Source organism: Bison bison, unplaced genomic scaffold (genome assembly GCF_000754665.1).
Source record: "Bison bison bison isolate TAMUID 2011002044 unplaced genomic scaffold, Bison_UMD1.0 scf7180017864368, whole genome shotgun sequence".
NCBI classification, from domain to species: Eukaryota; Metazoa; Chordata; class Mammalia; order Artiodactyla; family Bovidae; genus Bison; species Bison bison.
Genome location: NW_011494940.1, coordinates 2942535 through 2956902, shown reverse-complemented (window position 1 = coordinate 2956902; position 14368 = coordinate 2942535). Strand labels below are relative to the sequence as shown.

The window sequence follows — 14368 nt, the reverse complement described above, 5'->3', positions numbered from 1 at the left end:
CAGAACTGGAGTAGCAAGTAGCAAATAGGGGTTATGCTGTGCCAAGGCACTGTGTACTTTGGCCACCCAGAGCCATAGAGCTGGCATAAAGGCCTGCTTTTTGATAGGGCCAGCCCAAGTTCAGAAGCAAATATCATTCAAAGTCCATGGCATGGTGCAGCCAGCCCATAGTGCATCTTTATCCAGAGCAGAAAACAGGATCCTTCTGATGGGCCCAACCCCACAGATGCCCAGCTGGCCAAGCAAAGTGCAGCTGGATTTCAGCCCCTTCTCAACCCTCATCTGCCCTTGTACAGTGGATGACTCACACCATCATACAGGGGGGCCCTGGTCACAAGAGCCCTGGGCCCGGGAAGAGCTGTGACACATAGCAGGTTCTTAAAGCGAGGGGGTGGGGGGCTGCTCAGACATGGCCTCAGATCAGATGAACGGAGCCTCTTTCCTCCAGCTCTGTGCACTGGGAAGCGTCCTTTCACAATGGCTATAAAATATGAAAGCCATAATAGGAAGCTTCTGTCGACTGTGTTTGCATTGCCTTCCATCTCCTCCTCAGACTCTCTGGTTGGAAGTCCCTTCAGTCTCTAACTGAAGACCACTTCGCACTGCTCAGGACCAACCAGCCTGCCATTCTCTGCCATCTCCCTGGTTTTGCAGTCAACAGGTGACCTCGAGGGTGTGAAGGGGGCCAGAGGGGAAAGACTGTCCATTCCACTGCTCTCTCTTAGGCGTGCTCATTCCTTCACAGTCTACTGCAAAGCAAGGGCCAACTCGGACACAGAGGACAGAAGGATGTGTGGGAGGAAGGCAAGAAGTAGCAAAGGGCCATTAGCCAAGACTCAACAGCAGCAACTGGATTATTCCTCTTCGGGTGGTGGCTGAAGCCATCTGCTGAGAACTCCAGAGGAGGAACTCTGAGGAGGAGAAGATAGAAAAAGTCCTCCGCATCTTTGTACCAGGGACAGCACTTAACTTAGAAGTGGCAGCCCCAAGGGACGGTGGCATCAGCCTCCCTGGACACCTTGGCCTGGGCGCTCAGCTGAAGCCCCAACTGTCCTCTTGAGAGCCTCATCGGCTGTAGCCTCAGGCTCCCAAGATGGACAAAGGAACAGCTGGTGCTGGAGGCCTCAGAGGAGAGCAGAGATGAGAACCAGGTGTTCATCTTTCTCCTAAGAAAACATCACAGTTGGTCTTTGCCAAGGTGCTCCTAGGAATTGAAACAGCAAGGGCCGGGAGCTGAGGGAGCCTTGGCATGCACCAAGCGGCATCTCCATGACAAGCATTTCAGTCCTGCCTGCCAAGGAATGCAGCGGGGAAGTCAGATGGAGACCAGGAAGCCCTAGGAGCCAGCTGTCACCCGCCTTCCATCTCCCTTTGCCCCCGCCCCGCCCAGAAGCCAAGGAAAAGCTCTTGAGAGTAACCTCCCCCCACCTTCTGGGCAGCTCTGCACGCAGAAACCCCCAGCCCCAGGCCCAGGTGTTGAACCGGAAGTGGAAGGCTGAGGCCCTCCAGGCAAGGCAGAGGGCAGGCAGTCAGGGTGATCAGCCCACCCCCTCCACCCACCCACACACAGCAGTGCCTTCTCCCCGCCTGGAAGCGGCTTCCCCTCCCCCTCAGCCTGTCGGGGCAGAGCCTTGGGCTCTGCTGAAATGAGCTCTCAAACACCTAGACAGCAGAGCCCCTAGAGGGCCTTGACCTCAGTCGAACAGATCCTTTCAACAAGGAATGGTTGGCTAAAAATCTTTAGAGTTGCTTTTGATTGCACACAGTCCTTGGGCCCCGTTGGGATGTCAGGGTCACAGGCTATATAGTGCCAGCCTGCTCCCATCAGATCTCAGAACCCTGTGATCGAGCAGCAGTGAGACCCGGGTCTGCCTAGAGATGGAGGTGAATTTCACAGCTGTGCTTGGGAGGGAAAGCATGAACTGGTCTCTCCTAGGAAGTGAGGACTTCCCCTAGGACTCTGGGAAACTCTGCAGAGCCGTGCCCAGGGTGACTCCTGCTTCCAGCCTCAGCCTGCTAGCAGTGTGACCTCAGGCCCATCGCTAGCCCTCTCTGAGCCCTGGTTTTGTCCTGTGTACATTGGCATGGACTGAATCATCTCTAGGACCCTTTGAAGCTGGGACGTTCTATTGGTCTGTGCTTCTCTCTGTCCTGCGATTTTCGAGTTGTGCTAATCATCCCCCAGATGAGAGAGGAGCTTGCCCGAAAAGTGGCTGCCCACCCTGGAGGCTGGGAATTAAACCAAGGAGAGAACTGAGTTCGGTGTCCATTTAAAATCCTTTGACAAGGATTTGAGGATCAACACTGGCAGAACTGAGTGCCGCAGCCCCCTGACCCCACAGGCCCCATCCCTCCATCGTTTGGGGCTCATTCCGCACCGTGACCCCTGGACGGCAGGGAGAGAGAAGTTGCAAAGAGCAGGTTAAGCACCGCACATCCTGTCAACCACGCCAGTGCTGCAGTGCCCACCCTTCTGGGACGGATGCCCAGCTGGGTGTGTGTTGGGAGGTGGGGTGAGATCAGTTGGGCAAAAAGGTGGGCCCCATGCGGGTACTGCCACGTCACCCTGGGCATGGGGCAAGGGCATGGGAAAAAATGAAGTGTGAGCATCGGGGGACCTCAGCGTCACGCTGCTGCCCTCCTGCAACCACCCCTTCTGGGTCCCTGGAGACCTCTGGGCTGGCTCGCCACTGTCCTCTCAGAGATGCTCAAAAAGAGGTCACAAGAGGGCGTGTTATCCTGGTCACAGTCAGCCGTAGGTTAAGTCTCTTCCAGTCTCTATTCCTCTGTCTCCATCTTGGGTCCAAGTGAAGTTTGAAAAAGCATGTTTACTCTTTTAGTTTTGTAGCTAGAAAAGGAAAATGTAAAAGTCTGATTTTTGCAAACCAACGATAAAATGTTAAGATGGCTGAATCAGTTTGGCTGGCAGGATACAGAGGCGACAAAGAGATAAAATGGTTCTCCATGAGGGCCCTGGAGAAGGTCTTTCTGAAACCCTGGGGAACGGGGAGACTTTTATTTATCAAAAAGGTCAGAGGTGGTCATTTTTGAGAAACCCAGCCCTAGACCCTGCCACTCCTCTGGGAAGGAGGAGCCCCCAGCTATTGTAGCTGATGGTTCATCTGTCAACCAAAAGCAGCCAAAAACCCTCTCCCTGCGGAGTGCCCACTCGAGCAAAAGTGCACCAGTGACTCAGCCCCTGGACACAGGGGAGAGCTCGGCACTGCAAAAACCGCTCCCTCCTCCTCACTCTCCCCCACCCAGCCAGCTCCTGCCTTCCCCAGACCCCAATGTGCCGAGCAGTCAAGTGAAAGACTCCTGTGAGGCAGAAAGGCACAGCTGTGTGTTTACAGCCACTGATTCCGATCCAAATCGCAGCCCTGCCAGTCTCCCGCAAGGCAGGCTGGGGGCAAGCCGGGGATGGATGCGCCAAGCGGGAAGCTATTTCGGGAGCTGACCTGCAGCCCTTTGCCGTAACAGAGCCTTCCTACCACCTCCCCTCAACCCCCCACCAACTCAGGAAAGACGTCCTTCTAGAAGGAGCTCCCACTTGAGAAGTGGCTGATGGGGTTGTGGGATTTCAGCCTGTTCCTTGTCACTTGTGAAGTCAGATTTCTGGCACCTGTCCCCAGGCAGCCACGCGAGGACAGCCCAGGGCTCCCATCTGTCCAGTGAGAAGGCAGAGGGTGAAGGTGACCGACGGCAGGGCGCTTGGCAGGATGAGCAGCAGGGAGGGCAGGCCTGAGTGGGGGACGGGTTGCCCGTTTCTGCCCAGGACAGAATCTGCCTTGGACCTGCCAGGGGAGATGTGGCATCACACAAGGGGCAGGAGAGAAACCTCCGGGCACTAGCCAGGCTTTGGAATAGCAGGAACCTAGGAAGCAGACCCGGAGAAGGCAATGGCACCCCACTCCAGTACTCTTGCCTGGAAACTCCCATGGATGGAGGAGCCTGGCGGGCTGCAGTCCGTGGGGTCGCTAAGAGTCAGACACGACTGAGTGACTTCACTTTCACTTTTCACTTTCATGCATTGGAGAAGGAAAGGGCAACCCACTCCAGTATTCTTGCCTGGAGAATCCCAGGGACGGCGGAGCCTGGTGGGCTGCTCTCTTTGGGGTTGCACAGAGTCGGAAATGACTGAAGCGACTTAGCAGCAGCAGTAGCAGGAAGCAGACCAGACTGCCAATGTCAAGGTCAGGGAGAAGAGACCCAATTCTGTTTGTGTCCAAACCGGAGGGTTGGAAGTCAGAGTGCTCAAGGTCTAAGGACTTCAAAGGCTGAGAAGTAAGATGGCCGTGGCATTCCTCCAAAATGAGCTCCTGATGAAAAGCAACGTGGGAGTCTTCCCTGTTTGAAGGAGCAAATGAGCACTTTGGTTCTAACTGGGAAGCGCGGTATTCTGGAAGAAAGGCAGGATACAAATCCATAGGAAGGAACAATCCCTAAAATGTTGCTATGAGGCAGAATGCTAACTGGGACACCACAGGGGAGCTGAAAAGAGCTTGGAGCAGTGGGATCTTCAGTTCAGTGATATTACCCGAAGGCCTAGGAGAGAAAGACCCTGGAGTGTTTGTTTTTGGGCTCCCCAAGGGATGGGAGTGGCTCAGACAGTAAAGCGTCTGCCTTCAATGCAGGAGACCCGGGTTCAAGAAGGAAATGGCAATCCACTCCAGTACTCTTGCCTGGAAAATCCCATGGGTGGAGGAGCATGGTAGGCTACAATCCATGGGGTCGAAAAAAGTTGGACTTTTTTGAGCGACTTCACTTCACTTCAAGGGATGGGATGGTAGGACGGGGTGGAGAGTGTATAGCTACCCCGGCAGTGCCAGTGTCCAAATGGCTGGTGAATTTATAGATCTATGTCCATGGGACATGCAGTTTCTGATTGTGGCCGCAAGGGTCCAGCCACAGCCCTGTCTAGTCCAACATCCTTTTTGATGACTCAGATGAAGAGACAAACATGCCAGTCATATTCAAAGATGCACACCTAGAAGGTAGTGCTCATTTGACAGGTAGTATGGTCTGCCATGTTAAGACCATCTCCTTCAGGTGGAATGATGGGTCCAAACAACCAGGTATAATTTAACCAGATAAAATTTATGTTAAAAAAAAAATTCAGTCTCACAACTACAGGATGACATTCCTAGCCTTCACTGTAATTCAAGTTTTAAAAACTCTGGGGGTTCTAGTTGACTGCAAGCTTGATAGAAGTAAAAGTGGGAGGCAGTCACTTTTTTAAGTATCTTTAGGTTGTAATAACAAAGTGGAATGGTCAGAAGTGCTCCATTGTTCTCTGTGTTGCTCTAGACTGTGTTGAATCGTGTTTCCAAGCTCTCTTATTTTATCAGGAACTTCAACAAACTAGAGACAATTTAGAAAAGAATAGCTGGGGACTCTGGAAGCCCAGTCAGATGAAACTGAAGTAGATAAACATGTCCTGCCCTGGCACTAGTGGTAAAGAACCTGCCTGCCAATGCAGGAGATATAAGAGACGCAGATTCGATCCCTGGGTGGGGAAGATCCCCTGGAGAAGGGCATGGCAACTCACTCCAGTACTCTTGCTTGGGAAATGCTGTGGACAGAGGAGTCTGGTGGGCTACAGTCACAAAGAGTCAGACGCAACTGAAGTGACTTAGCACGCATGCAAGGAGATTCAGACTCCATCAGGAGCTATCTGTGTGTTTGTCTCCCAGAGCGAGTGGGCAGTTCTGGATTGTTTCAGACAGAGCTAGAACAAATGGATAGAAGACATGGGCAGGGTCACTCTACTAAGAATATTCTAACAGTATCAACTTCCCAGGGGTGGAATATGTCACCTCAAGGAACAGGGAGCTCCCTGGAAACAGTCAGATGTTGAATGGCCAGGGATATTGTAGAGCAGGTTCTATACTGGATTCCACCCACCTCCTCCAAGGAGAATCCTCAGATGCATTAAACATTGTGAAACACTGCATGTTATCATAGGTTTATAAATAAACTATGGGAAAGGAGAACAGATCAAATGGAGTGAGTTTGCTGAGACTGGAGAAGAAGGATCCAGAGGAGTCAGGTTTGACTCTACCTCAAAGGAAAAACTAAAGCTAGATTATGGTAAAGTCAGAGCAGGACCACTGTCAAGAAGTGGAATTGCTGTCCTTCAAGCAATTGCAACTCAAGCAATTGCAATTCAAGCAAGGCAACGTCATCCTTGCCTTTTGTTTTTGGTTGTTTAAGCCAATCACTTGAGCCCTGGGCAACAAGGCTCTCTCCCCAAATGCCTGGGAGGAGATTAGTGAGCGGAGGACACTCGTACCCATGGGCTCAGGGAGGCTGAGCACAGCCGGTGGGTTCCCTGGCTCTGCACTGGAGAAAGCTTGGCCTGACATCATCCCCATCCAGAAAGGGTGTTTTGTTGAGAGCAGAAAAGAAGATCGAGCCGGTCACCTTTACCGGATAGGACTTGCTGGTTCCAGTGGACAAATTGGCAGCCACCTTTCTCAGCCGGGCCAAGAGCAGAACACGCCCCTGAGACCTTAGAGCAAGGGGAATTACGCTCATGGGCCCCTCCTCCTGGGCCCCGCCGTAAGGACTCATCTTCAGCCCAACTCGGGGAAGGGACGGGCTATCCTGTCACATTCTTTCCCACTGTCCTGAGGACCAACCTGATTGCAAATGACACTCCCTCCTCTCCCAGGCTTTGCCAAGGCTGCTTTCCACCTCATCATGGAATTGTATAATTATGGTGATTACAGCTTATGGCGTTTTCCTCTCCTCATCTTTTGCTTTCAAATTCTTTGAGGCCTCTCATTAAACATGGCGATGCCAATAAAGTCAGCGAAGTTTTAATAAGATGCATTTTGAAGCTAAAGAAAGCCCAGTCAGAGTTGATTGTTACTATGTCCCCTCCTGCTGCTGCTGCTGCTAAGTAGCGTCAGTCGTGTCCGACTCTGCGCGACCCCACAGACGGCAGCCCACCAGGCTCCCCCATCCCTGGGATTCTCCAGGCAAGAACACTGGAGTAGGTTGCCGTTTCCTTTTCCAATGCATGCATGCAGGCTAAGTCGCTTCAGTCGTATCCGACTCCGTGCGGCCCTATGGACAGCAGCCCTCCAGGCTCCTCTGTCCACAGGATTCTCCAGGCAAGAATACTGGAGTGGGTTGCCATTTCCTTCTCCCGTGTCCCCTCATAACAGGCCTTTAAAACTCTATTGTGGGTGATTAATGGCTGGATATCAGAGGTAGGGGAGAGAGAGATATGGAGATCCAGAGTGGGGAGCGTGACTGTACTTTTTCACAGGGCTGGAGAATGGTTTTACTCCCTGCCCCCTGGCCTTTCTCATTTACACCAAGAGCATGGTGCATCTGAATCCCCACCCCTAATGGAAAAAGATGGACTGTCAAGTAAGGATGGAGGACCTGGCATTTACATCATAGCAGGTTAAGTTGGGAAATAGACATGGAGCAGTTGACACAAAACTCAATCGAACCTTAGGAGCTGCAGCAAAAAGTAAAGGGGAACTGCTGGTGGATTCTCTGTCCTCGACAATGGTGGAAGGTTCTAAATATGTAAAGGATCCAACCTTTAGCATTTGACAGGGGTCACCATCCTGTGGTCATATCCTCAAGGATGGTTTCCTTGGTAATGACAGCTTCAGAGCCCATTATTTACTGGCCCTCAATCACAGCTTTGCTGAACTGTTTCTAGATTTGCAGGATGTTAGGAGAAGAATCACCAGGAAGGCATGTGGTAGGGGTGGGGGAGAGACAGGGTGGCCACCAGAGTCCCCAGCTTGCCCTTCAACAGCTTTGTACAGGTGTGATATCTGAGTCCCCTTTATTTCCATCCTCCCCAGGACTGTGTGGAGAACTACCCAGCAAGGTGCATCTTGCCCTGACAGGAGTCTCTTTTGGAGGCTCCAACTGTCCCCTGAGAGCTGACTGCCCTGAACCATCGCACAGCTCTTTAGCCAGCTGGTAGTTGGCTATCTGGGATATGACTGAGTAGCACCAACCATCTGGGGTTAAATGCTGTTGAAAACCTGGCATTGATATTTCCCCCAACTGCATTCTCATCCCCTACTGAAGATGACCTACTAGCTCTGCCCCCGAGAACAACGTCCCTTTAGTGCCCACCAGAATGTGGAGAGTGGGCTCGAGCTGGGGGTTGGGCAGGCCCAGTTGAATTCTATTTCTCCACCTGGAGTTGGGATAAGACCCCAGGCAAGTTGCTCACTTGCCCAAGGGGTACAGTGACGCCTGCTGCCCGGGGTGGATGTTGTCACTAAATGAAAGTGAAGTCTCTCAGTCGTGTCCGACGCTTTGCGACACCATGGTCTATAGCCTATCAGGCTCCTCTGTCCATGGGATTTTCCAGGCAAGAGTGCTGGATTGGATTGCCATTTCCTTCTCCAGGGGATCTTCCGGACCCAGGAATCGAACCCGTGTCTCCCACATTGCAGGCAGACGCTTTACCGTCTGAGCCACCAGGGAAGCCCGTCACTAAATGAGGGCATGGCAAAAACAGCTGCCGTGTCTTGGGTGCTCACAGTGTTGGCATCCGTGTCATGCAGATCTTGGCCTGAGAGGGACTTAGGTTCTCCTCCAACTCCACCACTTAACTCTGTGACTCAGGCAGCACCTCCAAGCCTAGGTTTCCACACCTTGTAAAAGGGAGATAAGAGGAAATGATCAAGGACTTCCCCGGTGGTTCAGTGGTTAAGGCTCAGCCTTCCAATGCAGCGGGTGTGAGTTTGATCCCTAGTTGGAGAATTAAGGTCCCACATGCTATATAGGCAGTGGCCAAATTAAAAAAAAAAAGAGAGAGTAAGTGATGAGGAGGGAAAAAATACATAAGATGCTTAGCATAGTGTTTGCAGTATATAAGCTCGAGCATAACTCTTTGTATTGTTATTATTTTCTATTATGATGATGTTACCTGCAGCCCACGCTTAGCTCTTATTCTTTATCTGATTTCCAACAGTGTTCTGCAAAGTAGGTATTACTGTATTTATTTAGCAGTTGAGGATGGGGACACAGATATCTCAAATACGACAGTATGTGCAAAGCACATCCATTTATTAGAGCAACCAGCTCATGACCCTACTCAATAAATGGTAGCTATTATTACTGTCTTATTTTTAAAGTCAACTCAGAGAGCTGGTTTCTCTGCTTTCCCTCAGAACGGAGGGACTGTGGTACCAAGCAGACCGGCTTCTGCCCTGTGGTCTATTTCCCAGGGCCCCTTTGCTCTTCCCAAGAAGCTGTAGGACTCCGGGGCTTGCAGCAGCATGGTGCCAGGACATGGGGAGGGCCACCAGGGAAGCACTGCCTATGTTGCCAGGATCTGGCATTTGCTCCCGTCCCCTGAGGTGCAGGACCCTAAGAAGCCTCCTGCTTCCAGACCCAGACCAAAGCTAGTTCTCCCCTAGCAGAGCGTGAACTCCAGTTCTCCAGAGGAGGCGCCCTACATGGCAGAGCCTCATTCCCAGAAACCGTCACCTTGCCGCTCGCTGCCCGGCTGGAGCCGCCCTGAGCCACGCAGCCTCCCGTGCGTGGTTGTTTCCTCTGCCAGATAAACAGAGGCTTCTCTTTTTTAAGTGCTGTACTACAAAGAGGGGTTGTCAGAGGAGTTAGGACCAAGTGGCTTTGAAATCCAGGGATGCCTTGAAATCCCTCGTAAACCAGCCCCCTGGGGAGCACACTCCCCCTACTTGTAGTATGGACAGAAACAGAAGCACAGAAGCCATTTCCTCTGACACAAATGGCTTTGTCCTGAGGAAAATCGGGTTTATAGATGTCTCTTAAGGTAAATGCTTTAGATGGGCATCTTAGGAGTCTGAGGTAAAGCTCTACAGCCAAACACGTGGTTGCTTATGAACCTTGCACGAAACGCTCTTGTAAGTGCCTGTGGTGTAAACACGCACATGGGCGTGTGCACGGCTGCGTACACCAGTGCATGTGCTGCCTGGCCGCTGCACGCTTCCGTGTCCAGTGTATGGTGTGTGCAGCACACACGCGGCACACCTGCCTGTGCCTCCGTGGGGGGACCGCCTGCCCGCTGCTGCTGCTGCTGCTGCTGCTGCTGGGTGCGCGTCTGGGCAGGGGCTCCCCTAAAGCCACTGGTCTTCACGGTTTCAGCTGGATAAGTTGTTCTTCACTTCCCTTCCTAAAAACACAATTGCCTAGTGCTGCTGGCGCAGAGTCAGAATGGCCGCTGCATTTCACCCCCGAGGCGGCTTCCTTCCAGCAGTGGGTGAGTGATCCCGGCGTCCGCACGCTCTAACCTTCCTTGGGGGCCTTCTGCAACAGAAGGTGCTCCCCAAACCAGAAGAGACGATCTGTGTGTCCATGGCCTCATCTCCACCCACCCCTCCTGCTCTCGCGCCCTAGTTCCATGGACAGTTAGCAGCATCCTTTTTTTGATGTTCCCTTTTTTTTTACACTATAGTTTTTTGTTTTCTTTTTGTTTTTTCTTCCTGAGAAGCAAGAAGCCAAGGGCTCCAGAAGTGGCAGGGAGATGAGTCTGTTGTCCCAAAGGCAATGTTCAAATAATGTCTTTGGGTGCTGATCCTGCCACTCATTCCTGGGCCCCTAGCAGAAATGCCCACTACCTTTGAAGATGCTTTTAAATCCAACAGCAGCATCCTTAAGCTTAGTCCCCACCTTACCGCTTCCATTACTCTTCATCTGTGGCCCAGGGCCAAGTCCTGTAGGAAACCGGAAAATCTTACCTTTCTACCTGCTAGACCACCAGAGGAGAAGAGGGCTAAGGAACCAACTCATCACCTGTCCAGCATTGCAGGGACATGTGAAAGGGGTTCAGAGGGAAGTAAGAAGGTTCCCAGTGGCTAGGAATTCCATCAACCCAGAGATGTCTTGAAAAATGCTGCTTGACCTGTCCCCTGTTGTACTTTTTCAGATTAGGAATATCTGTCTGATAAATGCCCACCTAATTGCATTCCTGATAATAAGGAGGAGAGAGAAAATGAGTCAGCCCTCTTTGCATATGCTTCTAAAAGAACCTGGACATCCCCAGAAAGATGATGCTTTGGGGCAGTGGGAGACAGTCAGCATGTTGACCACCTCTGCCTTCGAAACCCTGCCTTGGCAGCTGGCTTAACCAAGGACCCCAACCCATGGATGTGTTCTGCGTGAATGTGTTTACAGGAGATGAGACGTGCCCTTAGGAGGGTGGGGTGCCCTTGATGTCCTCATGGGTCCTGAGAAGAATCAAATGCACTGCCCAGCCAGTGACCCCCCTGCTGTCTCATCCACTAAGCTTCAGCAGCGCTCTCCCCTGTGGCCGTAGTTGGGTCACTTGAACTTCCTAGTTGGGAAAAAAGTAGAGTCAAGTTGTTGCCAATTGCAACTGAGCCATGTCCCTGTTCCTTGAGTCTTTTGGCCCTTGCCTACCTTGGAGTGAACCAACGCAGAGATGCCAAAGTACATTTAAGGAGGAGGAGGAGAGGAAGAGGCAAGCCCAGAACCAGCTACAGGAAGGCATGCTATTGAGGGGCCTTGTGAACAGAATAGCCGCCTCTGCTCCACCCCTGCGTCCACCGAGAACTTGGGGCAGGCTGCTTATAGAAAGAGCACCGGGGTTATTCAATCAGAGCTAGAGGAAGGAGATAAGAGATCCAGTACTGAAAGAGGGGATTTCTCCTGCCTACAGAGAAAAAAACGCAGCAGGGAAAGTGGAAATGCACAACTTGGACAGGAGGCTGGGGAGTCTGTGCCTGGGCATCGTGCCACCCATGTCGGGCACAGCTGCTGAGCCCCTGTCACTCTCGGCATCCCTCGTGCCTGCCCAGTGGCTGATTTGTCCCTGCACAGATGGGGACTGTGGAGGAAGTTCTCCCATCACCCACCAAAACTAACAGGTAGAGGTCGAACTTTGCAAGCCCCAGAGGCGATGAGCGTGATGAGGGGACAGGAGTCAGGAACGCCAGGAACAGCAGCTAGGAAGGGCTTCCCCCAGCCAGCCTGCTGCGGGGATTTGGTTCTAACTGGAGTGAAGCATCTGCCTGCCCTTCCTTAGGAAAGGTGAACATCACACCTGCCTTTCTCCTCCCAGGACTGTTGCTATGGAGATCCCAGGGGCATCAGCACCTGTAACACAAGGTCACAAACAGAAGTGGCAGCCTCACTGGCCTGTCCAGCAGCCACCACTTTAAATCCATGAGCACCAAGCAGCAGTGAGCTGTGCCTCAGCTTAGTCCAGCAGCCAAAGTCAAAGGGAAGCCCGTCAGGCAGAGCAGAAATATCCTGGATGTTCTCAAGTTTATGCCCAAGAGCTGAAGCTTCTTTCTCAGTGAGGCTGAGAAAATCACCTCGGCCTGCCCAGAGAGGTGGCCTGGTATGGGTGGGCCTGGAGGAGTCCCTAGTCCTGAGCATTCCCACCTGTCCCCTTCCTTGGGAGTGATGGTCATGTACCAAGGAGACGGTGGATGAGCCATCAAGGCCACTGACCAGCTGTATATGTTCAGGCTAGTAGCTCAACCTCATGTGTCCAGCAGGTGTTAAAGGGAGACCTAACTGGCAAGGATGCTGTGGACATGGGCGCAGGTGTCTGTCAAAGGCAGAGCGCACTTGACACACAACAGCTGCTCAATGTTTGATCAATGGATGGCCGTGGGTAACTGTCCTTGACAGCTAACCTGTGTCTCTTGTAAGGGGACCGTCCCCATGCTGCTACCATCAAGGTCTGGGCGAGTACAATAGGGGGGCACTTGAAAAAGGAGGGAGCAATGCCACCCCGTGCAAGAATAAAAAATTCAAACAGAAAGTCCCTGGGAGGTAGGACATAGAGGTTGGTCCTCTCACATTTAGTTCAGACAGGAGGGCTGGCAACTCATAGTTGCTAAATTTTAAAAAATAAGTTAAAAAATAAAGCACTGCTAGTTGCCAATACGGAGTAGAGTGAGGTGTCTTAACCTGGTAATTGTTCCAGGAACATTTTGTGGGAATTGCTTTCAGCATGCGTGAGTCCACAGACCCACTGTTGACATGAGAAAATGTGACTACTTATTTATATTACTGTACATAAGATGGTGGGCTGTTACAGAAGAATCCATTGTTTTTATTTTGACCATATTCCTTACTTTTTAAATAGGTTTAATGTGCGGTGCTAGTGGTAAAGAACTTGTCTGCCAAAGCAGGAGATATAAGAAATGAGGTTCGGTCCCTGAGTCAGGAAGATCCCCTGGAGGAGGACATGGTGACCCACTCCAGTGTACCTGCTGGAGAATCCCATGGACAGAGGAGCCTGGTGGGCTATAGTCCATAGGGTCACAAAGAGTCGGACATGACTGAAGCGACTTAGCATGCATGCACATTGTGTATTAATTCTTTATCCAGTGAGTTTTTTTTTTTTTTAATTAATTCAGTTTCAACCTATCTTTTGATTTGGGGACTTGTTGTTTTATATTTGTGGTATCTGATTTTTAAACAGTTGAATGAAGAAAATATCTTAAAACCAAATAAAATGCCCTTCAGCTCCTGAGAGAGATCAGAAAGCTTAGCAAGGACCCAGGAGTAACACAGACCCCAGGAGAGGATCTTGCCACAGGGGGCCTACCCCTCCCCCTCCCCAGCCCCACCCCACTCCCATCCCCTCAAAGAGTGAGAAAGCCAGAAGCAACCTCTCTTCCCCAGATGCTGCTCCAGCCTAGCTCTGCCATGGATCAGCTGTGGGTAACCGTTGGCTAGTTCCCACTTCATCTGCCCATCTTGCTGATGATGGAAGAGGAGAGTCAAAGTGTTTTCAAAGGATTCTCTATCACATGTGGATTTTCCCACAATCCCCTGACAAAGCTTCTCAGCCCTAAACTATCCCGAGCAAATGGCACTCTCACCCCAATTTTAACCATCATCGAGAAAGGAGATGCCGCAGAATTCCTTACATTTCCTTTTGAAATCATCCCTTTTGCCTTGCTCAATGGAGAAGGGGCACCAGGGTGACCAAGCTCCAGGGAAGTCACCTAGGAAGTCGGGCAGGTCCTTGGCCTCCACCTCCTGATAAACGCAAGCAGGACCTCTCCTTTCTACCCAGCTCTTAGTCAGGGGCTGACCGCTCTCCCCAGTGAGTCCCCTGCAGACCTGTGACTCCACACACACTCCTCGTTTATGGACTTGAGCATCAACTACTCATAGGTAAACTTTCAGTCTCCTTGAAAGGACAGCTTATCTCTGGGGCCTCCTACGTCTTGTCTGCTGAGGTCACCTCATAAGCCCTATTCAGCAAAACACCATTTTTCATTAGCAGGGATGAAAAATGTCTGTGTGTCACCACAAGGTGATCGGCTAGGATCGATGGAGACTAGAAATCATGTTCCAAATTAGTTCTATTGCAAGTTCTAGTTCCTCAAGCAGAGGAATCTGGGTTTCCCCC

At 51.5% G+C, this 14368-nt stretch overlaps 1 protein-coding gene across 2 annotated transcripts in view; it reads left to right on the top strand.

Annotated features, from left to right (window-relative positions):
• RGS6 (regulator of G-protein signaling 6) overlaps nucleotides 1–14368 on the top strand; it is a 192008-nt gene that overhangs the window by 173012 nt on the left and 4628 nt on the right. The window contains exon 16 of one of the 2 annotated variants that reach the window (XM_010855814.1): nucleotides 746–3900. The exons of the other annotated variant lie outside the window; for it this stretch is intronic. Within the exon in view, the coding sequence (XP_010854116.1) occupies nucleotides 746–829 (84 nt within the window). The 3' untranslated portion in view covers nucleotides 830–3900. Of the gene's footprint in view, nucleotides 1–745; nucleotides 3901–14368 lie in introns of those variants that run through there. 2 annotated transcript variants of the gene reach the window in all.